We start from the raw sequence: 25465 nt of genomic DNA, 5'->3' as shown, positions 1-25465 counted from the left end.
AAGGAAAGAAGAGAAAATACATCTGAAAATGCGCGAGAAACAGAGAAATCTGAACAACATTTGCGAACCAATTCTATGAAAATTCTCATTTTACGTTTGCTTCTGTCTTCCTGATCTCTGCTATTTCAATAGATATTGTCAAAGGAAAAAAACAACTATTACACCGACCTCCGTTGCGGAGTGTTAGCACAGCTCCCTTCGACGCCAGATCTTCAGGGTTCGAATACCGGTCTAGGCATGGGTGTTCTTTGTAAATGTCCCTTCATCAATGTCATATCATCACTCGTAGAGATTAGCCGAAAGTGACAGAAAAGCGACGTCAAATAACAATTTAATCAATCGATTAATGAAGTAATTAAACTATTTATATGCTTACTTTTTTCATTTTTGTATTTTAAAATGCGTGAATACTTTCTTTGTAGCCTTCAAAACCAGTGAGAGTACTTCTTTCACAGAAATGAATAATTTTTAAAAGGGAAAGCTAAAAAAAAAAAAAAAAAGAGTAAAGTGTTCCCCTGTGCTTAGCACCACGCCATGGAGGCGTATAGGGGGTGTGGGGGTAACGCCCCACACTTTCTTGATCCGGTCATGAGTGGGGGTGATGTGATCAGCATCACGCCCCTGACCACCTTTACCCCCCCAGGGTTTCCCCCAGGTACCCATGTTATTCGACGCTGGGTGGCTATCAGAAATAAATTATATATATACGTACACATATATTAGGTAATTTAAGTTGCTTTTCCCCCCTCTTTAGATTAACAATGATCATAATGATAAAAGATGTTTGAATGTAAAATATATAAACAAAAAACGCAATGATTCCAACTTATAGAACCTCGCGCATCGCAGGGAATATAAAGCTGGGAAAGGGAATTTTTCAACATCCATAGGGAATTTAATTCTGTGTCAAGCAGGAAGGAACCACAATAGAAGATTGGGGCAGGGAATTGAATGCGTGTTGTAGCGATTCGAGAATTTAATATTTGTTTAGCTGTTAGTGGTTTAGTATTTGTGCTAGTGTTGTGTTCACTGAAGTTAAAGGCAATGAATGGATATAATACAATATTTGCGTGCGAAAATGTTTGGAACGGGATCTTTTCCGGAGAAATTTCAAATAGTTAATGTAGGTAGGTCAGTAGCATCTCTTGTACCATAGATCTTGAACTTAAACTTCCTTGTATAAAAACAAAAATCGGGAATGCACAAGTGACTGGGTACTGGGGTAACTTGAATTTTACACTTCAATTAATATTGAGGGTTTTTATTTCACTACCGCATTCCTTTCATATTCTTTGTTACAGGTTTTTTCTTATAGATTTATTATATTCTCTTGTTTTATCATTTGAAATTCTAAACGTAGATTAACTGCAAGTGCAATCACAACAATTATTCGACAGTGGTCACAACAATAAGGTAAAATTTTTCACATATATATTCATAAATCCTGTATGGATGTTGAGGTAAATTTGCAGGGAGACTTCAGGAGTGGGTGGATGAATCAAGTGTCGGAGATTACCCACTAGTTAAAACCAGCATACGCCACTGGGTGTAACGGGTGCTCCTTCCACGTAGTGCACCCAATAGTCAACCTCACTTCCACATAGTACACCCTGGACTGCAGACTAACGAGGCTCTGGCGACTGGCCCCATGGCCAGTATAATTTTGTTTGTGTTGTCCTGTGTTTTGTCCTTATTTGTGCTGAGTGCTCCTTTACAGCCTCATCTTTTAACGAAAGTCAGAAGATTTTAATATTTTATGATTTTAGTTCTGCAACGTTAGAGTTGTTATGTGTAACGGTAAGGGGGTGGACCCCGTATAATGTGACGGGTGCAAAATAGCCTTATTGCTGACGCACCCAAAATTTTAAATTCAAATTAAAAAAAAAATTGCAGGACATGGCAGAAGCAACGCCTGTGAACACAAGCAGGGGTTTATCCAGGATTCTTCTCTTGGAGGGGTGTTGGAAACTTTTTTTTTTTGGGGGGGGGTAAGTTTCGTGATGTTAAGTGAATATTTTGGACCGTTTCTAATTCAATTTGTTCATAGATGTTTCCAGAGATTAACCCCATCCCCTTCCCTTCACGTAACATTTCAGTAGAAAAGATATGTCAAATGCAGGAAAGATGGAAAATAGATTTTTGTGATATTGTTAACATTTTAGTCTAACGTTTCGAGTATTGCTTTCCGATAATGTTCACTACTTGATTTAATCAATCGTCAGACAAAAGACAAGAGATTACATTGAAAAACACAAAATTTAAATATATTATTAGCAGAAATCATTTCATGCAATTCTTAAGCTAGTTATAAAGAAATTAGGAACACTTGCGCAATACTCGAACTGTATTTGTATGGTTCTTGTCGTAGGTGTAAGTCGGAGTTCATCTTAGGGGGTGCCCAATTCATCGATGAAACATCAGTGAGAATGCATAGCATGTGTGTGCGCGCGCTTGCATGTTTGAATACAGATATAATATGACTTAAATAAATGAATACACTGCGAGCGAAGCGAGAAAGAAAATTTTTAGAACCATTTCTTTGCAAACTGATAATGCATATTATTAATTAAACATAGCGACAATACTTTCATTTCACAGTATCCCACGATGTTTACTCTTTGCTCGTTCGGCGCCCTCTTTACCTCAGCACATACCCCCTGCCCTCTCCTGTTCTAGCTTCAGTTAGAAAATATGCATATATATAATTTTAATAGTTCTATGTTTCGAGTGAGTTACAAATACTGCTCTTGTTTTCAAATCTCTATTTAAACAATGATTCACAAACTGAAATAAAGTAATAAAACTATATATTTAGAGCATGGTTATGAAGACTTTAAAATATAGTGGGAAGTTGGGATGCAAGTTGATAGATGCCTGGTATTGCTTTTGAACGAAATCGGTCAAGCAATTTCATATTGAAGTCCTATACCCTTACAAAACTTTGGAAAATACTATTCACGCTGTTCAGAGTTTATCTTTCAAATACTGAACGAGAGACTCTATGGAATTAGGAGTCATGTGTATCTTTGCCTTAAAAGAAAACGAAAAAAACATGTGCAAATAGACATATGGCATGTTAGCTGCAAAGGGAAGGCAAGGAATTTTCACTTCTAAATTGAGGTAATGTTTTATTTTCAATTATTTAAAAATTGAATAGCATTTATTTCACTTTCCAGCACAAGGAACACAATGAACCAAACAAAATGTTTATCTCCACGTTTTCCAGCAGGCAGTGAGTGGCAAGCGCCGTCGTGCCCCCACTGGTGCGCCTATGGTCAGATATAAATTTGGAACTTAATGTAAATTAAATTTATTTGTGTGTTTAATTCCTTATACTTCCTTTGCTTCCTCTTAAAAGTTGCAAAAAAATAAATATGTCATTATGCCAGGGAACCGACTACATAAAAAGAGGAAGACAATTTTTACTAAATCTATCTCTTTACAAACTGACAACAACTTTAATTTAATAGGATGCCAGTAATTTCACAGGACACCACGACGTTAACGCTTTTCTATTTTTATCTATTTTGCTTGTTCGACAGCCCATTTGTCCTTAGCTCCCAGGCAATTAAATGCTCTAGAATGAAGAGGAAAAGGCCAAAGACTTTCATGTTTTAATTTGATGTTCTAAACACAAGAAACTAGTTATAACTGAAATTGCATTTAATTCCGACAAAATATGAAGACATGAAGCCTATCGAAAGAAGCCCTTTTTTGTGGTCATAGCTACTGCATTTCCCAATTTTTCAGAGGAAGCTAAGAAAGTATAATGAATTAAACATAAGAAAGAAATTGAATTTACATTAGTCCCAAATTTGCATCTGACCATAAGCGCAGCAGTGGGGCACGATGGCACTTGCCACTGCCTGCTGGAAAATGTGGAGAGAAAAATTTCGTTTGATTCATTGTGTTGAAAAGTGAAAGGAATGCTATTAAAAATTTCTTGCCTTCCCTTTGCAGTTAACATGCCATGCGTTTATTTTCACATGTTATTTAGTTTTCTTTTAAGGCAAGGTCTCACATAACTCCTAATTCCCTAGAGTCTGTTCTTCAGTATTTGAAAGATACACTCTCAATAGCGGCAAGCGTATATTCCAAAGTTTTGTAACGGTATACGCGTAATACTTCAATATGAAATTACTTGACCGATTTCGTTCAAAAGCAATAATAATTCTTTGCGCAACAGCCCTGAAGGGCCTAGGCATACCTACCGACTGCCGGTCTCCCTCCCTCGCTTTCCTTCGTCACCTCTAAGCGTGGAGATCTTCAACCAGTATGGGAATGGTCGGGGGGTCAGCCCGACGTATCCCCAGCCGTTATAGTAGGTTTCCGGGACCGGATTACGCTTACTCATTCGAAGGTCCCCAATTTCCTCACGACGTAGGCCGAATAAATTCCGACCAGAGCCGGATTCGAACCTACGCCGTCCAGCAGCGAACGATCTCAAGACGAGTGAACGCCTTAACCCGCTCAGCTACGGAGGAGGACTCGAAAGCAATACCAGGTGTCTATCAAACGTGCATCCCAACTTCCCACTATATTTTAAATTGTCATTGTTTAAACAGATATTTAAAAATACCAGCAGAATTTAGAACTCACTCGCTTCATAGAACTATTAAAATCTGTTAAAGTCATCTTACTCCATCTCTGGCAATAACATCAAAGCAGTATCCTCTCACAAAAGACCTAGGCATTGTTTTCAACCAAAAGCTCATATTTGAGGAACATATTTTATGCACCACAAAAAAGGCCATGCGTCTCTTAGGTTTACTCTACCGTTTCACTGAAATTAGTGACATCTCAGCCCTAACTTTGTACTTCAAATCATTCATCTCCACAATAATAGAATACTGCTCTCCCGTCTGGTCCATATCGTGTCCCACTCAGCTCTCTAGAATCGATTCAGTCTTTCACTTCTTCCTAGCTATAGTCCGTCACAGGGTTCCCTCATTACGCAATTTTTCATCTCCGCATCTCTTGTCTTTTCTAAACTTACAAACTGCTTATCAGCGACGTTTGCAGAATGATTTCAGTTATTTATAGAAAATTGTGAATGGCAACATCCGCTGCAACACGCTTCTTGAAGAATTCCACTTTCGAGTACCTATGCGCACAACACGCAACACAAGATTATTTTACACAAAAAAACCTAGACTAGAAATTCAAAAAAGATCTCACGCTTCCCACACAATGTAATGAACTCCCCTCAAGTATTGATCGTATTTTCCTCCGAATTTGCCTTTCGGTCTTCTATCAGAAGAAATGCTTGTAATTAATATCACATAGTGCCATCTTTTACTTATTTTTTTGTTCATTTGCTATTCACTTTTATGTTATTTTCTTGTTCATTTGCTATTCACTTTTATGTTGGTTTTTTACTCTTAATTTTTTTCCCATTATTTATTGCTTTTTCATTGTTGACATTTTCAATGTAAAATGGCTACCTGTGCTGTATCTGGAATTTTCTCAATAAATAAATAAGTAATTTTCTGCATATTTTCTAACTGAATCTAGAGCAGGAGTGGGCAGGGAGCAGAGGGCATGTGCTGAGGTAAAGAGGACGCCGAACGAGCAAAGCAAGATTGTAAAGAGTAACCATCGTGGGATGCTGTCACCATGTTTAATTAATAATATGCATAATCAGTTTGCAAATAGTTCTAAAAATTTTCTTGCTCACTTCGCTTGCAATTTGGTTATTTATTCAAGAGTTATGTTATATCTGTTCTTATTACTACTTCTTGAGACAGGCAAGCACGCATACACCCATGTACTGACATTTCATCGATTAATTAGACATCCCCCCAAAATGAACTCCGAGTTGCACCTACGACAACAACCATACAAATACAGTTAAAAAATATTGCCGAAATGTTTCTAATTTCTTTTTAACTAGCTTAAGAATTGCATGAAATTATTCTTGGTAATAATATCTTTAAATTTTGTGTTTTTCAATGTCATCTCTTGTGTGTTATGTAACGATTGATTAAATCAAGTACTGAACATTTTCGGAAAGCAATATTCGAAACGTTATATTGAAATGTTAACATTATCACAAAAATCTATTTTCCATCTTTTCCTGCATTTGACATTTTTTTTTCTGAAATGTTACTTGAAGGGGGGGGGGTTAATCTTTGGAAACATCTATGAACAAATTGAATTAGAGCAAACATTTTAAAAACGGTCCATAATATGCACTTAACATCCCCAAACTTACACCCCCCAAAAATTTCCAGCACCTCCCCCTCCCCAAGGGAAAAATCCTGGATATACCCCTGATTGCAGGCTCTCTGCAAGTACCGTATATTATGCAAGGAATACATCAGTTGAGTGTCTTTATTATATGTATTAGTCGGTAACCGTTTGAGGTAAAAGTTCGGTATATCGGAGACACATTAAAATCGGACATTTTCTGTTTCGCATGGTTCGTACTTACCAATTGTGTATTGCGGAACATAGTTCAAGGTGCCATTATGCTTTTTACACGAAAACAAAGACAATTTTTCACATACAGAGTGATTTTTTGATTCCTTTCTTTGCTTCCGTAACACACGTTATGGCGGGCACATTTTGACTCATGTTGTGGGTATGCAGTGTTTCCAACATTATTCACAGAAAAATACCTACTATCGTGTTCGTTCGTCACATGCGAAAAATTTACATCATGCACTTGTAGCTGACGGATAGCCCCACGAACCATTTCCGATAAGGTACAGTTAGGTTTCGTTAGGTTAGGCAAGCATAGTTAAAAAAAGGGGATTAGAAACACTGAGAGGGGGCTACGTCATCAAAAGTATGTAGCTTCCAGTTCACGTAGGAAAGCAATGGCAATTGTCCGTCGGTGAGATATTTCTGTTGCAAAATACATGATTTCCCGGTCAAATAGATTCCACGATGAAAGAAAATACCTCAACGAACGTTATAAACCTTAGAGAAACTCATTTCCCCGTAAGTAGTTTCTTGCGTAAAAATGAAGAAATGTGTCTCCGATATACCGAACTTTTACCCAGTTTGATATAGGCAAAACACATTTCTTCAATTTTACAGGAGAAAGTACTTACGTAACTGAGTTTCTGTAGACTTTTGAAAGGTCGTGGAAGTGTTTTCTCCCTTCGTTCAATTTATTCGGTTGGTAAAACATGTATTTTTCGACATTAATATCTCTGCGATGCACAAAAACTCTTGCCTCCATTACCTTCCACTACGTGAACCAAATGTTCCGTGCGTTCGATGACGTAACCCCCGGTCAGTGTTTCCAATGACGCCATTGTTTTCCCAGAACATGACAATTTTAACTATGTTTGCTTAACCTAACAGAACCTAACCTAACCTTGTCGTGAATGGTTCGTGGGGCTATTTATGAATGGTTTGTGTATTTATGAATGGATTGTGGGGCTATCCGTGACTGGTTCGTGGGACTATTTATGAATAGATTGTGAGGCTATCCGTGCATGGTTCGTGGAGCTAATCGAATGGTTTGTGGGGCTATCCGTAAATGGTGTGTGGGGCTATGCGTGCATGGTTCGTGGGGTTTTGGGACCCGGAAAAAAAAAATCTGTAATAATAATAGGTACTTACTGGTCTTCGGAAACTAGCATGGTGTCGTCTCGCTTCTCCGTTTCTTCAGGAAGAGTCTTATCATTATCATTATCTTCTATTACTTTACACTTCTCACCGTTCTTCTGTTTACGGTCTCGATTAAATGTACCTTCCATTTTGGGACGACAGGCCAAATTCTGGAAAATCAACAAAATTTTCAATTATTCATACTTTTTAATTCTATCACACTTAATACAATTGTAATAATTAGTAATAATTACATAGAGTAACCAATGTTTAGGAAGTAAACGTGGCATTTGCTGCGTTTCAAGCAAGTTGTTATACTGGATTACGCTCAACATTTCTATGTTTTCGAATGTAAGTCGCTGATGTTTTGAGCTCAGGAGATCCTTACGTATATGTGGAGAAACTACATTATCATGGGAACTATTGGGGCTGCAGTGATTGTATTACACCATTTTAAAGCTCTGGTTCTGCTCTACAAAATGAGACCATAGGATTTTATGTAGCTGCTCAAGAAGAGTGATAATCATTTATTTTTCTGTAAAATTTTAAAAAATGAAAGGAAAGGAAGGAAGGAAATGCTTCAAAGAGAAATGTGCAACAAAGTGTGTTCATTTTACTTGATTTCATGTCCTAAACAGTGGCGGTGATTAGGGGGCAGTTGCCTCCCCACTTTTTGCCACTTTTGCCCCTGCACTATCGACCTAGGGAAAGTAAACTTTGTCCTTGCCCCCTCTCAGTTTAGGCACCTTGTGCCCCCAGTTTTGGAACCCAATCGCCGCCACTGGGTCTAAAATACATATCTCAAATGATCGGCATGAAAGTAACTAATAATCATCCGTTCCCTAGTTATCACCCCTCTCAGTTATTCACGCCCGTTTTTGGCAACCTTTCACTGATATAGAACGACCACAAGGAAATGAACCTTCGGCGAAAAGTCTCCACGCAACTTCCCTTTCTTCCGTTCAGCTCGGACCATAAGGAAGCATTCACCGCTATGTCCCTCCCCCTCCTAGCGGGAGCGTGGTGCACAGGAGTTGCGGATCTGCGTAGGCTTCTTGCTTGTGTTTCCACTAGTTATATTTCATGACAAATTTTAACATGTTTTTTACAAATCTGAGATACCTCGGTGATTTTTCCGTCGATCACGAAAAGAGGGATGTTATTGATCTGTAGAAAATTTAGCATTCGCTAACCATTCAGCTACCATTGAGATTGAAGCCTGTACCAGAGTACAGTCTCAGAGTTGAAAATTGAAGCACTTCAGATTGAAACCCATAAACCTACTTCCTGTTTATGTATTGTATTTTAAGGAAAGATATGTATGTGTATGTGTGTATTTATATATATAATTTCTGCTAGGGGCATGGGCATATCGACACTTTTCTCTAGGGAACCACCAACATTTTCCCAGAAAAGCAAAATATTTCCAAATTGTGGTACTGCTTTAGTTTGAATTATTTGAAAATTAAATAACACTTATTTACTTTCTGACGATTAGATAGTTACTGGGAATTACGACACTGGGATGTACTATGGAGTTTTTGGAGTTATGATTCTGATACGTTGGTTAGCGTGGATACTCTTCAGTGTTGCCTCGATTGTTACCCTTTCCAAATAAAAAAATCCCAGCAACAATACGAACTACGCGTACAAGTTGAGAATTACTATCTCATTCATTATGCACACGGGTGCACTATTCTGGGTGCAAGCACAACATTGGTTTTGATCACATTTGAACATGCTACATGTCTAATTACCTGTAAACAAACCCTTCCAATTTGGGTTACATTCTTAATGGGATGAAACAAACACAAAGAGTCTGGTAATAAAAAATTAGAACTACATAATATTAATAATTTAACGATGCCATGTAAGATCCCTGCAAAAAAGAAGGGGGTTGAATTTGAGTGAATTTATATAAATTTATTGGACACACCAATTTGCACAGGGCAAAAAATTGATTCCAAGTAAAATCGCCCGAAGCACTAAAATTTAGGTACTTTAAACCTTAATTTGATGAAGATTTGATTATTGTGACATTGTAACCTGTATGGACCCCCAATTTGTGAAAACAAAAGGGCAAGAAAATTGAAATTACACAATGATTAGATGCATCAGATACTTGAGGCACATCAGATGAAATTATATTTTTCTAATCATAAGCAAGAGAGTATTTTAACCGTGCTTCACTATCACTAAGTCACGTATATTGTAATGATAGCGTATGTCAGGCCCGTACTAAAGGGGGAAGGGCAGGGGGGCCATGGTCCCCCCTCGAGCCATGAAAGATTTTAATTTGAATATTATAAAAACTTAAAAATATGCTGACCAAGGCAGTAATTTATTTTATTAAAAACATAAACTAAAACGTAACGTTTCAACCTTCTAGCAAGGTCTTCATCAGACTCTGTATCATGTACAAAAGTAACAAGATACACAAAAAGGGCATTATATATACACAAACATTACTCCCTCCAGACTATTAGAAAGTTGTTAGGAACTTTCTAGCAGGTGGCTTTCACTTTCCAACTGTACTTTCACCTAAAAGGCTAAACATAATTACTTTCATATAGAATGTGAAGAGACATTCATATAGAATATCTCACGCTCCATTTCCTTCATTTTTCTCCCTTCTCCTCTCCTCTTTCTCTCTTGTCCTTTCCACTCTTTCTAACACCTTCTTCCATTCTTTGTTTAACTTCAGTCCCCCATTCCAGTTCATTATGTCTTCTTCACCTTTCTTCTCTATTTCCTTGGCTTCCTTCCATTTTCTCACTAGCATTCTCTTCTCCCTTCCTATCCCTTCCTATTTTGCCTTCTTGTATGAGAGAATGTGAAAAAGAAGGCAAAATAAATAGCCTATGGAAACAGCTGGACAGTTGAGGTCTTGCTATTAACTGTGAAGGCGGTGCGCGGACTCTCGTGTTAAATAAATTGCTTATCACTGCCTGCGAGCGTGCATGACCCAACAAATTATAATTTTTAACTTGTGCGAATCAGTATGTACGCGCGCGATTCGTGATTAAAGATTTTGGACATTTTAATTATAAAGTATTTGGAATTTTATTTACTGTCACGTGTCGCAATTCGGTGGTTTCCTTCCTGGAGGAAGGGTGGATCGTCTTAATCCCGATCCCTGGGTGAGAACTGGTGCTCCCAACTGACCAGCCGGAGCAAGGAGCGGTGTGTTGCCAATTCGGATCTCCATACCCTGGAGTTACGAGTGGTGGCACGTTGCAGCTTTATACTCCGAAGTCGATACCAAAGGAGTGCTGTTCAATGACAGAGACTGTTGTGGATGGAGGTGATCAGGAGTTTCGATGCCAGAAATGCTTCGAAGTGCGACTTCAGCCAATTCCGACGGCTACTGTTTCGTCTCCAGCAACAGTGATGGTGCCTGAGTGGGTCAATGTTTTGGTGGCCTCCCTAGCGGAAAAGGAGCGTGAGCGACATGAACAGCTGATTGCCGCTTTCTCAGAGAAAGACCGAGAGCGCGAGGAGAGATTGAAGGCCGAAAAGGAGGAGGAGAAGAGACGCCATGAACAGCTTACGGGCCAGTTATCCAAAATGGTGCAGCAACTTAGTTCTATTCCTGCACGGATTCAGTTAACTGAAGAGAGGATAACTCAGATGGAGTCGGCACAACAAGAACTCGTTTGTAAACAGACTGTTTTAGAGACTGAAGTTGTTGCTGTACAGGAAGAAGTGACGGGACTTAGTGGTCGACTGTCAAGTGAAATTTTGAGACTTCGAACACATGTGCAGAGTACGGTGACCGAAACACGCTCGACTCTAATGGACTCAATAAAAGAACTTGGAGAACGAGTGACAAACTTATCGCTACGTGCAGACACGGCTTTTCATGATACAGGTTTAGCTTCACTAGAACTTCCAGTGACAAACGAGCGTGACTTAACCCGTAAGTCAGTACCCGGTGCCCAAACAGCTGATAGACTTAGGTACCCATTTCTCATCCAAACAAACAACAAGAAACGATCAGCGGCGTGGACTGAGATACGAAGATCCTTCCGACAAAGACAGTGTCCTGTGCCAAGATCGTGTTTTTCGAGTTCCCCGTATGACAGACATCAACCAGCTGCCGAAGTTTGATGGAAACATCGAAGCCCATTCTGCCGAGAAATACCTCCGCGAGTTGAACCTAAGTTTCGATCTGATACAAGTGCCAGATGAGTGTCGATTGGACTTGTTGTCGAGAATTTTTATCGGCACTGCAGAGCACTGGCTCTCGGCTAATCGTGACCAGTTTCTCGACTACGAGGATTTTTGTGATCAGTTTAAGGCACAGTTTGCTTCTATTGAGGCCAAGCAAAGGCAACTGGCAGCCTTGCGAAGACGGCGGTACTCGCGGCAGACCAATGCGAGCATGGAAAGTTATGCCTGGAGCATATACGCGGGTTTCAAAAACCTATCGGGGGTTACGCTAATTATCGAACAATTGCCCTTCCGTGTACGTCATCTGTGCCTTGCTAATGCACCCAGAAACATTCGTGATCTCACTGCTCTCCTGAAAAGCTACGAGTCGTGCGAAGAACCCATTGGCTTCAGACAGTATGATAACGCAGGTGGTGAGCGACGACGTGAAGAAGATGCTAATTCTCGTCGTCCGCAGAATACCAGGTCGCCACAGGTGCGCACGATTAGGCAGAACACGTGGCCTAATCGACAGGTTCAGAGACAATATCGCCCGTATCCGGAACCTCGTCGCCTAGATCAGCAAAACCGCCCGGTGCAAACAGATGAGCGCTCAGACAGGACCAGACGCTGGACTCCTCCGAGAAGAGGAAACTATTACCGCCGGAACTGTGGAAACCGGTCAAGATCTGATTCACCGCAGCGCAGACCAATGGTTAACGCAAAGACCAATACTGAAGACCTGCAATTAACACCTGAGCAGCAAGAGGCCATAAATGATACAAGGCGCTACTATTGGAGTCTCGATGGTCATAGTGGCCAGGAAAACGCTCGTCTTGCCTAATTAATTCGTTCCGAGTTGGGCAAGGATTGGGCAAGGGGCGAGCTGCCTCAGTAAAACCACCTGATGTTAGCACTTCAATAGACCTGTCAAAAAGTGAAGAAACTGTCATAAATAGAGCCATATGCAAAGTTGAGAACTTATCCATAAACAGTAATACACCAAAAGTAACACCACTTTAGCTGGACTGTTTGTTTCATTCCTAGTGGACACAGGAAATTTTGATGGGCATAAAGTCAACATCTATGTTGTGAAGAATCTCCCCGCTGATATGTTTTTAGGAGTTCCCTTTCTACGTGGTTACCAGGCCAAATTGGACTTTGAACTGAATAAGTTAACACTTCAACTTAGTGATGCATCCTCCGTCACCGAAAATATTATATGTGATACGAGTGCAAAAAGGATAGTATAAATGTGAGCATCGTATCTGTGAAGATAAGTAGACGGCAAATGCACAAACCTGAAGTGTAAATTATATGAGAGTTCAAATGTATTTCAATTACCATTGGCTTCTGAAGTCGAATTTCCCGAAAGGTGAGAAAGATTTAGCGGAGTGTAGTGATTTCAATTTAATGAAACAGGTGCCTGTGTTTTAAAACCTTTTATCGATGCCACACGCAACGCGAGTAGTTGTATTTGTACCTGTATAAACCACGAAAGGAAGAGCTTTTCTCAAGCAGTAAAACAAGCTTAACATGCTCATATGAGTTTTTCGATCAAGTGTGGAACCCCCTCTAATCCAAGATTTTTGTAAAAAATGCCCCCCACTTGGGAATTTTTCAGAAAGGAAGAATTCCTCTCAGATTGATACTTACAAAAGGCACTTCTGTGTGGACACACTTAAAATTAAGCCCTACACACACACACACACACACACACACACACACACACACACACACACACACACACACACACACACACACACACACACACACACACACACACATACACACACACACACACACATATTTACTTCCGGTCCACTTCCGGTCCACCTCCGGTTCACTTCTGGTTTGAGTTCAATTGGGCACCAGGCCCAACTTGCTTATCTAATACTAAACACAATTCAATATGCAGAGACCTTCTAGAATTGCTCCGTGACCCTCTCGTTTCTCACATCATAAACATATGATTTTTCTCCTATGAGAATAACACTACATATAGTGTCATCAGGTAATGCTTCATGGAATTCACAGACAATTTTAATGTTTGTTCTGTCATTCACCACAACTTGTTTTCTTTTTGAAGTGTTTATTACAAACATGGGTCTCCGTGCTTTGAATTCATCTGGTGTGTAATACATCTCAGTATTGCCAGTAGTGACTCTTTTGAACGCCGAAAAAGCCTCATATAATTTGAGGAAATCATCCTTGGACATGTCTAAATTGTAATTTTCTCTAGGAAATACCTCATTTCTCCCATTTTTAAGATAAATGTTCTTGATGTTGCAGCTATCAAATTTGCTTGAATTTTTTTCCTGATTATTGTGTCTTCCAGTCTGAAACAGTACCACTACAAAATCAGGCATGTCATATTGAATACTGGAGAATGAATTTGTAGCATCAAATTCATAATATGTACCAGATGCGGGCTTCTGTACGCATTGATATGTGTAAAATTGAAGAGGAACCTGTGGATTTTTTACTATATCAGCTTTGTGTTTAAGAGCATAACTGGCCTCATATTCAACAACAGGGATTCTTAACTCCATAGTCTGAATAATGCATTTGCCTGCATCTGGTAGGGTATTAGGCAGAGCTTCCCCTGTAGAGTTTATTGCACTGTACCTCATCAATGCATTGTTATCATTGGCAGCTCTTCTAAATGTAATTCTTAAACCACCCTTCCACATAATATCTTTGTAATCTGAGAAGAATCCTGGCAACAGGCGCATGGGGAACAGCACTGTGTGGCTCTTGGATAATATTTTATCACCAGCCTCAAATCCACCTATTTTGTAGTAAGAAGCCTCGGTTTTGGATAATTTTAATGTGGCCAAAGCTGTGGAGGTAATGCCGGGATAATCCACTCTGTTTATGACAACGCCATGCTTTCTGACCTCAATTTCAGAGAATAGATGTGGCACAAAATTGTCCACAAGTCTTATATTTGAATTTGCCGGATAATCTGTTCCATCGAGCTTTACAACATCAAATTTGATGTATAAATCTGCTCTGTGAGGGTGTATAAATCCGTCCCCAACATCCAGATCAACCTCAATCTCTGTGTTGGGTTGATTTAAATTTGCAAATGTCCTCCTGTTTGGGGGGAATGATTGCAGCTCATAACTCTCAATATTTTCCATTGTATGTATTTTTATTTAAATGTTAATCTCTATGATTGCAGTTGTTGTGGCTCCAGCAAAATCAACTAATTCTTCTTTTTCATTGGTGACCATCAATTCAATATTATCTATTCTATTATGACACACAGGAAAATATAATGTTGGGGATGGATTGTAGATGATGGGCTCCATGAATTCAGAGTTAGGTTTGAATGTTGCAATGATTCCGGTTTGTTTGTGAGTGCCTATGCCATTTGATTTGGTGATCATACCCTCGGCCACATTACAGTGAATATTCAGAGTCTCTATAGCCAAGAATTTGGGTATATTCATAGCAGTGTGTTTGATGGCCGGTTCAAGTTTTGTGTTGTTCTCGAAGCCTAACAGCTCTCCTATATTACCCAGATCCACTGTCTCTGTAGCAGATACAATCTCTACTCTGTGAGTGACAGAATTTTGAGTTAATACTATACCTCTGGGTAATTGAGCATTTAGAGTAGATAGATTATATTGCCCTGGAGTGATGACAATTTTTTGATCCCCTACTGCAATTGTGTTGTTGTGGTGTGTAATATTAGGGATCAAGTACATGCCATAAAATGCTCTGAGAGCTATTGTTTTGGGATACACTATGTCATCATGTAATCTAAGTTTCAATATTGAATTTTGGCTGGTGAGATGGAATACCCCCATGATGTTTCAGATACCACAGGGCTTTTTGAAAATTTTCAATTGATGGTTTATTTATTTGAGACATATATCTAAGAACTGATAAACACAGATGTCCGCAATTAACATCTTTGAAGTTTTGAACACGGGCATTATTGTAATAAAGATTGGGTGAATTTAGATATTTTATTAAATTTTCAGGTGGAACACCTCCAAATGAATCAAACACAAATGCCTCATTTTTTAAATATTTAAGATAGCAAATCCAGTGAGTGCCCTGATTTTTGTACTCATCCAAATTAACAATGCCACACTCTTTGTTGAGTGGTTGTTCCGGTAAAGAATCAGACATGTACACACCTCTAAAATGTTTGATGCCCAGTGGCTTGATTAAACCTTCAATATCTTGGTTTGTAAGCGGCTCTTGTTTTTTTTTAAACTTATTCATGGCTCTTTTAACACCTTTGCCTTGCTTCTCCATTGCCAGGTTATGGCGCCTCTGCTCATCTAATTCTGCCCTATTTTTCTTGGCATCTATTACTGTTTTTGCTATGGCGGCTGACCCCCCCGCCAAGCTCCCAACAGCCCCGAGGGCAGCTAAGATGGCAGGGATGGTAAATATGAAACCCCCCACATGTGATTTTTTTCTTGATTGCTGTAATTTTTTTAATTGGGGGGTGCTAAGCAACAATTTCATACCATGTCCCTTGGCAATACAAGAGCTTTTTTTCTTGCGCTGTTTTTTGGTTAAAAGACTGTCAATAGTTTTAAGAGATTTGAGACCTGCATAAGGTATTTGATACATAACACCCTTGGCCTTCATTGTAGGTTTATTATATACATATTCACAACCCCCACCCCAGTTTTTGTTTGGTGCTCATAGCTATGGTGGTCCCCAATGCTGATATTCTCTCACTCAAAGATGCATCTTTGCTTACAAATCTGCCAAATGCAGCCTCTTCTAATTTCTTGTCTGCAACATGTCTCTTGTCAAGATCAGAATGTGTGTTGTATGCTATGTCATGGTCTCTACAAGCAGCATCTAAAGGATTAACACCAGGATCACCTCTGTTTAATCTATGATCCAATTTTGTGCCTGGACCACAATATTGATATCCTGGAATATGTAGTTCAAATGGCAGCTTGTTTATGATGTCATTAACAAGGCCCCGACCCTCAGAGACATTCCAAAATTTAGGTGGTAGAGTATTAATAATTTTTATGAGATATCCAATCCCCTTAGGGTCATTCACTATAAAATTAGACAATTTTGTGCTTATCATGTCCATAATTCCAACCTTTTCATTGTAAAAATTGTGGTTCCCAGCATTTTCCTCCCCAGCTATCACCAATAACCTATCTACAAGTTTCCTGACATCATCAACCCACACAAATTCTTTGGGCAGGGTGTTGTATTGTTTGATTCCACTGCCAGTCTTGATTTGTGACCATATGGGCTTGATTAAATTATTGTATTTTGCCCCACTGCTAGACTTGACTCTTTTTTGTGTGGGATCATTGTTCTGGTATAGAGCATCTGATTTTATTAATATTTCTTTGTAATGTTCATAATCTTGATCTGTATAGTTGCCAGGCCTTTTCCTAGTCATCAGTTCCCACAATCCAGGTGTTCCGGGGTACTTAACAAAAGCACCTTTTTCTCCGAGACGAGATTCTGAATATACAATCAGATCATCCCCCATAAATGTTACTCTGAAATTGCCAATTCTATGAATGATGCTCCCATCACGCTCTGTGTCAGCATATAAGCCAAAAACCTCATCTTTATTGTCTTTAGGTGTGGTTAAATATTTTTGAGCTAGAAGACCCAATTCAACAGGATCCTGAGTAGCTTCAATTCTTCGAGGAGCAATAGGACTAGGTGTATGAATACTGGAAAGTGGGGTGAATGGATAATCTAATATGTTCCTTGCAGCTACAGGTACAAGCTCTGTGATCAAGTTTTGATTTTGCTCTGTAACAGTTTTGATATTCTTACCTAAATTATTAATAGCGTCAATCACAGGCTGTTCTGCTTGTTTGTGTTTTTCATAAATTCCTCGGTTCTCTGATTTCCATCCCTTAAATCTTTTTACAAGATAATCTCTTAACTTAAGATCATCAATGATTGGCCTTTTCATGGTTGTTTATATACGTCTCAACGTCTAGAAAATCGTTGATTTTATTTCTGTATTTGCCACTATCAGGTGTTCTTGTCATATCAATTGTGACAAACCCATAACTGTCCTGGTTCCAGCACCTGCTGCAAAACTTGGAAAAATCATTGTAGCTCAGGTCCCCACCTACATATTCATCATGTATGTGCTTGAGGTTCGTATGATCTTGATGAAACACACATATAAAATTGCTGTTGTCTCGGATCAGTTGCTTGGGTATTTTTGAAAAAGTCTGTGCCAGGTAGAAACAATCAATGTTTTTGTGTCGGCCCTGTGTGAAGAAATTCCTAACCTTGTTTTGATTATCCAGTATAATGTCATCAAACACAACAACAGAATTATCGAGACATTCATCAAGTGGCTTAACATCTGGTTCAAAAGTGGCTATATCCAATCCATCATATAGCTTCATCAGCTGCTGATATTTTAATTGTTCCAAGCTCTTAGAGAAGACATACAAGTGCCTGTTTTTCCAGTCTAACCAGTTGGGTGCCAATAAAAAATTATCAACCATTAGTGTAGTTTTACCACAAGCAGATGGCCCAACAATAAGACACCTAATATTATCAGGTAGCAGGTCGCCATTTCTCTTATTCTGCTGTTCAGGTTCTGGCAGCCTTTTTATAACATCCCAGGTGCTCATATTATTATTTTGTCTGCATCGATCCAGCTGTTTTCCGGATGACCCAGCCATTTGACAAGTAACTTGTTGCCTTTTCTGCGGATAATTTTTTCTATGAGATATGTGTCAGGCTGTTTAGTTTTGCTGAGCTCTTGTTCATAGAACCTGCCTTTGAGAATTTCTCCTCGGTGATCCTTTATTATATATGTGTATCGGGTCCCGGGTTTAACTTGAGCCACTGTAAATAATTCTGTACTCCAGTTCCTTGTAAAGCCTCTTTTGAATAAGTGCTTATATTTGCTTATTCTTACTTGATCACCCACCCTGTATTTGGCCTTTCTTGTTGTTGGCTGGTATCTAGGATAATAAACAGTGCTGATCAATTTTTGCTCATCAGATGAAGTTACTTCAGAGGGTTTCATGTTGATTGTGGAATGGACAGAATTGTTATATTTTTGTAGAAGTTCTGGAAGAATATTAATCCATTTATAATTACCTTGGAGTGTAAATTGTTTATACATAAGATTTTTTAAGGTTCTGTTGAATCTCTCTACAATTGAGGCTTTGAGGTCACTGTAACTCGAGTAATGTTTTATTGCCTGGCTTTTAATAAATTGTTGAAACACTGAATTATAAAATTCTTTGCCATTATCTGTTTGCAAATAGCGCGGGGATCTTCCACTCTGATTTATGATTGTCCTGAGGGCTTCTGTAACACATTTTCCAGTCTTGGATTTAAGTGGCAGAGCCCAGGCAAATTTTGAAAATGTGTCTATCACAGTGAGTAGATACTTGTAGCCCTTGTTGATTTTGTCTAAGTTTTTCAACTGTCCACTTGACAGCTCAATCAAGTCGCTTTGCCATAAATCATCTATGCCCTTTGTGATTACTGGGAGTCTCTTAAAATTATGTCGGGCCTGTCTGTGTAATTCATCAACAATAATTTGTCTAGACATAATATGTAAACAAAAATATTGCAACTATAGGGTGTTCAGCAGCTGATACTACAGGATTTTCTAAATATAATTTGTCCCCAATATGTATTTTAAATTCCAGAGAGCCATCATCTTCAACATATGCTGTTTCCAATGTATTCGGGTCGGTAAAATCCTCCAATTCTACACTGGTGACTTTCACTTTGTTGTCAGCATTTGTTATTGATAAGGTGGGGTAGTGGTGTGCCTGTGGTTGATGCCAATATTTAATCTTGATTGGTCTCAATGTACCCCCAACAAAAAATTGATAATAAAATTGTGCAGGGGACAGCTTATATATTTTGCCACCTTGTGTAAATGGAGAATCATATTCTTGGTTGGGGATGCTGTTCAATTCAAGAATTACTGAATGTTTTGGATTCTCGATTATGCCTGTTATTTCCTTTTCTGCTGTCAGCAATCTGCTTGTTACAGATTCAAGGTGCTCATTGATGGTCCTAACAATCTCATCGTGCCCCGGCTTGATTTTTATTTCCACGCCAAGTTTCTTGTATTGTTGCACAATTTCTTGTAGCTGCGTGGCAAAAACAGACAGAGCATTTGCTTGATTGGATTCCATGGTCCCTAGCTGTTGCTTGATATTAGCTACAATTTGCTGTAAATTTTCAACAACTGCCAATTTTGAATTTTGAGCAGTAAGATCATGGACCTGTCTTCTGATATCCTCAAACAGGGCATGCAGTTCATTAATATGTTGATTTGTTGGAAGAGTGGCCACTGTCTGTGTGAGTTGTTTGATCTCTGCCTGGATATTCTTGATATCTTCTGATTTCAATATGCGATTCACTGCCCTCTTAATATTTTTAAGTTCCTGTGATGTAGGAAGATTTGAGACTGTATTTTGCAAAAATTCAAGTGCCAATTTTACATTGTTTAATTCAGAAGCATCAGCCACATTTTGCATAGCATTTTGGAGCAGGGCTATATCTGCCTGAGAGGGTGTTGATTGTTGCAAAATTTCAAGCTTTGTTTGAATATCATCGATCAAGTGATGGAAATGAGATAGTTCAGATTCAGTGTTGAGGTTTTCAAGCTTTGTGATCTGTTGCTGGACACTGACAAGTGTGTCTACAATCCCAGGCAATCGGGATTCTAGTACATTTGCCAAATCACTTTGCACTGCTGCTATTGTACCTTCAAGATGAGTTATGGAACTTTGAATTTTTCCAAAATCTTCATATGTTTCAAGTTGCAGCTTAATATTTGCAACACTCCGAGTTATTGCATTCAAAGCATCAGAAGATGGCAAGTTGTTCATAAAATTTTCAAGTGTCTCAATTTTTTCTTTAACCTCGGCTATGGCATTGTTCAGGGGGTCCAGATTAGGTATTTGGAGTGATTGAATCTGTTCTTTTAGAGTGGAAATCACTAGATCAAAATCTTCTTGTGATTTTATGCTTTTGACAATTGTTTGGAGTTGTGTCTGGACATTATTTATCTGCTCTTCCAATTGCTGTTTCAATTGCTCAGAGTTGGTGGCCTGGGTCTTAAATTTGGTTTGAAGAGCTGCTACAGCTTCTTCCAAACTTTGAAAATTATCCAATGTGGCCAGGTCAGTATATTTCTGAAGCAACAATTTGAGTTCAGAATCAATTTTAAGAAGAGGGTCCATGCATTGTGATTGTAAATTTGTAATTTCTAATTGAAGACTGGCATTGAGTGTAGTTTGTAAAGCTTGTAAATCACTTCTTAATTTCTTGACTCTGACATCAAGCATCAGAATCTCGTCACTGTGATCTTCATGCCTTGTATGGCCAAATATATCGTTAGGCATTTTGTTTTAGCGGTTATTTATTATTGAATATCTGATTCTTAATTCTATAAAAAAGGGTATAAGCTTGTCATAAGATCCAGGGACCTCAATATATAAGCAGTCACCGGCAGAAACAGTATATACAGTGCCAGAAACCATGTTTGAGTGCTTGATTCTGTAAATATTTCTCCCTACTGAAATTTTAACATCACCCTCAGGGGTTGTAATAAATTGCAATTGCCCACCTACAGGTAATTGGTAATGATTTAAATTATTGTTAAATATGTACAATATTTTGCCTGTTTCATCTTCAATATCTGTAAGTATGCTGTTCAGATGAATAATTAACAAGCCACTCAGTTTAGACAGCATATCAGGAGAGGGCTGCGGTGTCGGCAGGTCCATAATAGCCAGTTTTTTGAACCCAAATAAGTTCATAGGCATGTTTATTTATTCCAAATCATGCTCTGTAATTGGGCATTGATTCCCACTTTTCAAATCACAATGACCCCACGGTAGAGTATGTATGCCACATGATAAAATGCATCTCTTATCGTCATGTGGGTCCAGGGCCACTTTTCTTACAACATTTGAAGTCACTGAGTGATCCACACTCTGAATTCTGCATTCTGATGTTTTGATTGAACTCTGGGATTTGAGGCAATTTTCATAATCTTCAATTTGGAGATCTTTTTCAACAGTTACTTTGCCAATGCCCTTGGCTTTTTTGGCAACAGCACCACTACATGTTTCAAAAGTGTACATCTTGGCACTTAACCCAACAAATTTCACAATAACATCACCATGTGTCTCATCTTTTAACTTGCCGGGTACCTTTTTGTTGTGGTGGTGTTCAATTTTTGAATGTTCACTGGTGTCAAAATATTTAAACAATTCAGGCTGTGCCATATCTTGATAAACATCTTCTGTTTGAATATCAAGAATAAAACTATCCGTGTCCATGTACAACAGTTTTACACGATCACCATAAAAAGGTTTCAACACATCATAATACAATATTAACATATGTAATTTGGCCAATTCCAATATCACAGCCCCTACATAAATAGGCTTATCAAACTTAATCTTTGTTTTTATCATGTTGAAAAGTGCCATGTGCTCATCATAAATTCTTCTATAATTGAAATTAGGTTTTGCAACCAATTTTTTGCTCCGGCTGGGGTCAGTAATTATTTTAACATCGGTATGTTTTCTGACATTTTCAATAGTTTTGCCATACACAGAATTAACCATCAATTTAAACAAGCCCTTATCAAATTCGCTCTTTGCAGATGTTCGAAGCTCTGTGTTTGTGTCAATGTATGGTTTCAACCATCGTGAGTGCCTGAACCTCAAAACTTTTCCAACTTTGGTCACTTGAACACCATGTTTCATCAGGAACTGGAGGTTTTTGTAATATACGACATAACCTTGTTTCGGCTCCAGAGTCATCATGAGCTTCTTCTGTTCAGAGCCAGGTGGGCACTGAACCTCGGAAATTGGGGGCAGATCAGGAAATTTATTGTGCAAATCATCAGGAATTGTCACATCAACCTCTAAGAAGAGCCCATGGTGTCTGTCATCAAAGTCCTTAAGATCTTCAATATTAAAATCTTCGACCCATTCAAACCCTGCATATGGCAGTTTTTGCATCATGGCGTAACCATAGAGGCTGTTTGCATCTACATACTCTATATAATTTGATAGCCGTGTTGGATCATAATCAGGCATATATTTATTATTTGCTCTGGCATATCTCTGAGAACATTGCACCATCCCTCCTCTTATACATTTCTCCATAAACAAGTACATATCTTGATCTGGGATCAGATCCAATTGTATTTTAGTGTTGAAAAACATTGCCGCCCATGCTAGACCCGGGGCACTGTAAAAATACACTGGGTCCAACCCATAATTTTGCATAGAAGATTTTCTGAATACCTGCATTACATCAGCTAAGAGGGTCACATCAAGTTTCAAATATGCCTTGTGATAATCACCAAATGTCTTGCAATTTAATTTGTTCCACATCAACTGGGCATGGTGATAATCTTCATCAGTGATTTCAGATCCTCTGATTTTGCTGTAGAATGCCTCTTTTGGTGGCAGAGAACACTCATCAAATTTAGAAAAATCTGTAACATATTCATATGGATATACACCCTTCCGCCTAATTAATTTCAGGTCCTGATTTGGAAACAATGCACGTGTGATTTTGAATTGATCATCAGATAATTGAGTGGCCAGTGTAGCCAGGCTAGCAGATAAAATTCTGTAAGAATCAAGAAATCTTATGTGAATAGAAACACCTTTAACATCATCACCATCAACTTTAATTTTCTTGCTAATGGCAATATATTTCTCATCATTTTCAGCTAAAATATTTAAATTCTGCTTGTCAAACCCCTCGTACCTGATCAGATGATGGAAATCATAATTGGATGCTCCATGGCAAAATATGGGGACAAATTTTGGTCTCTTGATCTTAATATTACAGCTACTACACAGGGCCTTTAAGAATTTACCATCTGTATGAGAATGGTGTTTCACCTTGATATTTGTATCTGAAAATTCAGAATCACATACCGGGCATTTTTCTGCATTGTTGAAATCTTCAATCTGTTTCTCTGTTAAAGGCAACATGGGTTTGATTTTAATAAGATGTTAGATGCTATGTCACGGCACTCATTTTCTATTTCATGTGCAAATATTTTGATGGCATTTGCTCCCAAGTATGAGCGTGGCTCACTAGCTGCACCATCCCGTATAACCACATAACAAAAACTGGAAGGCTCATGTAGCTGGTATGGTGTAATCGAAGAATCTTCGGGATCTGGGCTACAAAATGCAAGAGGTTTGAGATTCGATTCAAAATCACAGATAATATATGCTGGGTGTTCCAACAAGGCTTCAAATTTATTGAATTTTGCTTTTTCACCTGGCATTGGCATCACCATATGAACAGGTTTATGGTTCCCACAGTATTTCAGATGCTCAATTAACTTGTTTTTGGCAATTTCTGCACTCTTTTGACAAACCCCATTCACCATTTTCCTGCCATCAAATACAGTCAAGCATCTTCTGCACAACTTGAATATTGTATTGGATTTGTCTAGTTGTGTTCTCACTAAAGCTTGAAGATTATGTATCAGAGTGTAATGATATTTGCCGTCCCCTTCAATTATGAGCAGATCAATCGGAACGGCGGAATCACCATCAAATGTACTGATTCTGAGAGGTGCTATCAAGCAATTATTGCCACTGCCAGTGGAACAAATAAATACGTTAATAGATAATTGTCTATTGTTGTTATCCCTGGCTCTTTTTTCAAATTTATCGATGTTCTGAACTAACATTGGATATTCCAAACCCTCCATTGCATCGTCAAATTGATGTTCATGTTGTTTGTAATAACTTATTCTCTGAGGATGGCTTGAAACTGGATACAAGGCAGCTAATATACACCACAGGAAGCATTTCTCATCACTATTTTCTATGTTGACCACGGCTCTTTTGTATTTGATATTGTCAGGCAATGGAAGATATGTAGATCCTTGCAATGGGCTGAATTCGGAAATGTTAACATATAACTTGTGCGGTGAGCCGCATAGAGTCCAGCCACTCTCTTTTGCAGCAAATTCAGAGTGTTTGATGTTCAATTGATCCATCAAACTGCTTATTACTGTGTCTGAATTTGCATTTGAGTATACAGGTACAGTTTCTGTTATGTGGGGCTGTGTAAATTTTGTGCCGTTTGGTTTCTTATATTGTGTAAACAATTTGAGGGAGAGCTTATAAGAGCCATTTTGTGCATTAAGAATTGCCTGCACATCAGGATTTATACTGTTCAAAAAATTCTGAATACCACATAATGGCTCTGATACAAACCGGTGATCTCTTAATTGGCCATTAAAACTGCTACGGGTGGGTGCATTGCGTGGCTGTTTTGCAGGTCCAGCATTAACAGGTACTTCGTGTTTCCTTTTCAGACCAGATGTGGATGGTTGTGTTGATGACTGTGCAGAGCAAGTATTTTTATGTATATTTATGAAGTAAGGCATGCTATATTCTATATGGCATTCGGGGCATATTATTCTGGGAGTTCTGTATTTGTCTGGGTTACAAATCTTTCGGTGTCTGGCCCAATTAGAGCTTAATATATTTTTATTGCATTGGTCGCAATATTTTTGTTTTGGCATTTTTGTTTTGTTGTTTATTATATACAATTTCCAGGGATTCAAATCAAAATTCTATGCTGGATCAGTTGGGTTCAGCACTGTGCTTTGTGTGTGTGTATATATATATGTGTGTATGTGCGTATGTGTGTGAATATTTTTGGCTTTGGTATTTATATAAAATTTCCTGGGGTTCAAATCAAAACTCTATACTGGATCAGTTGGGTTCAGTGC

At 38.6% G+C, this 25465-nt stretch overlaps 1 protein-coding gene across 1 annotated transcript in view; it reads right to left on the bottom strand.

Annotated features, from left to right (window-relative positions):
• The window catches only part of LOC145979610 (uncharacterized), a 100598-nt gene extending 91491 nt beyond the window's left edge, over positions 1-9107 (bottom strand). Inside the window, exons 1-2 of the mRNA XM_083112576.1 lie at positions 9048-9107; positions 7576-7733 (exon numbers count right to left, since the gene is read on the bottom strand). Coding sequence (XP_082968702.1) covers positions 7576-7712 — 137 coding nt within the window. The 5' untranslated portion in view covers positions 7713-7733; positions 9048-9107. The remainder of the gene's footprint in view (positions 1-7575; positions 7734-9047) is intronic.
• Between the last annotated feature and the right edge of the window lie 16358 nt (positions 9108-25465).

Source organism: Lepisma saccharinum, chromosome 1 (assembly GCF_977018435.1).
Source record: "Lepisma saccharinum chromosome 1, izLepSacc3.1, whole genome shotgun sequence".
In the NCBI taxonomy this organism is placed as follows: domain Eukaryota; kingdom Metazoa; phylum Arthropoda; class Insecta; order Zygentoma; family Lepismatidae; genus Lepisma; species Lepisma saccharinum.
This window is presented reverse-complemented; position numbering and strand designations above follow the sequence as displayed.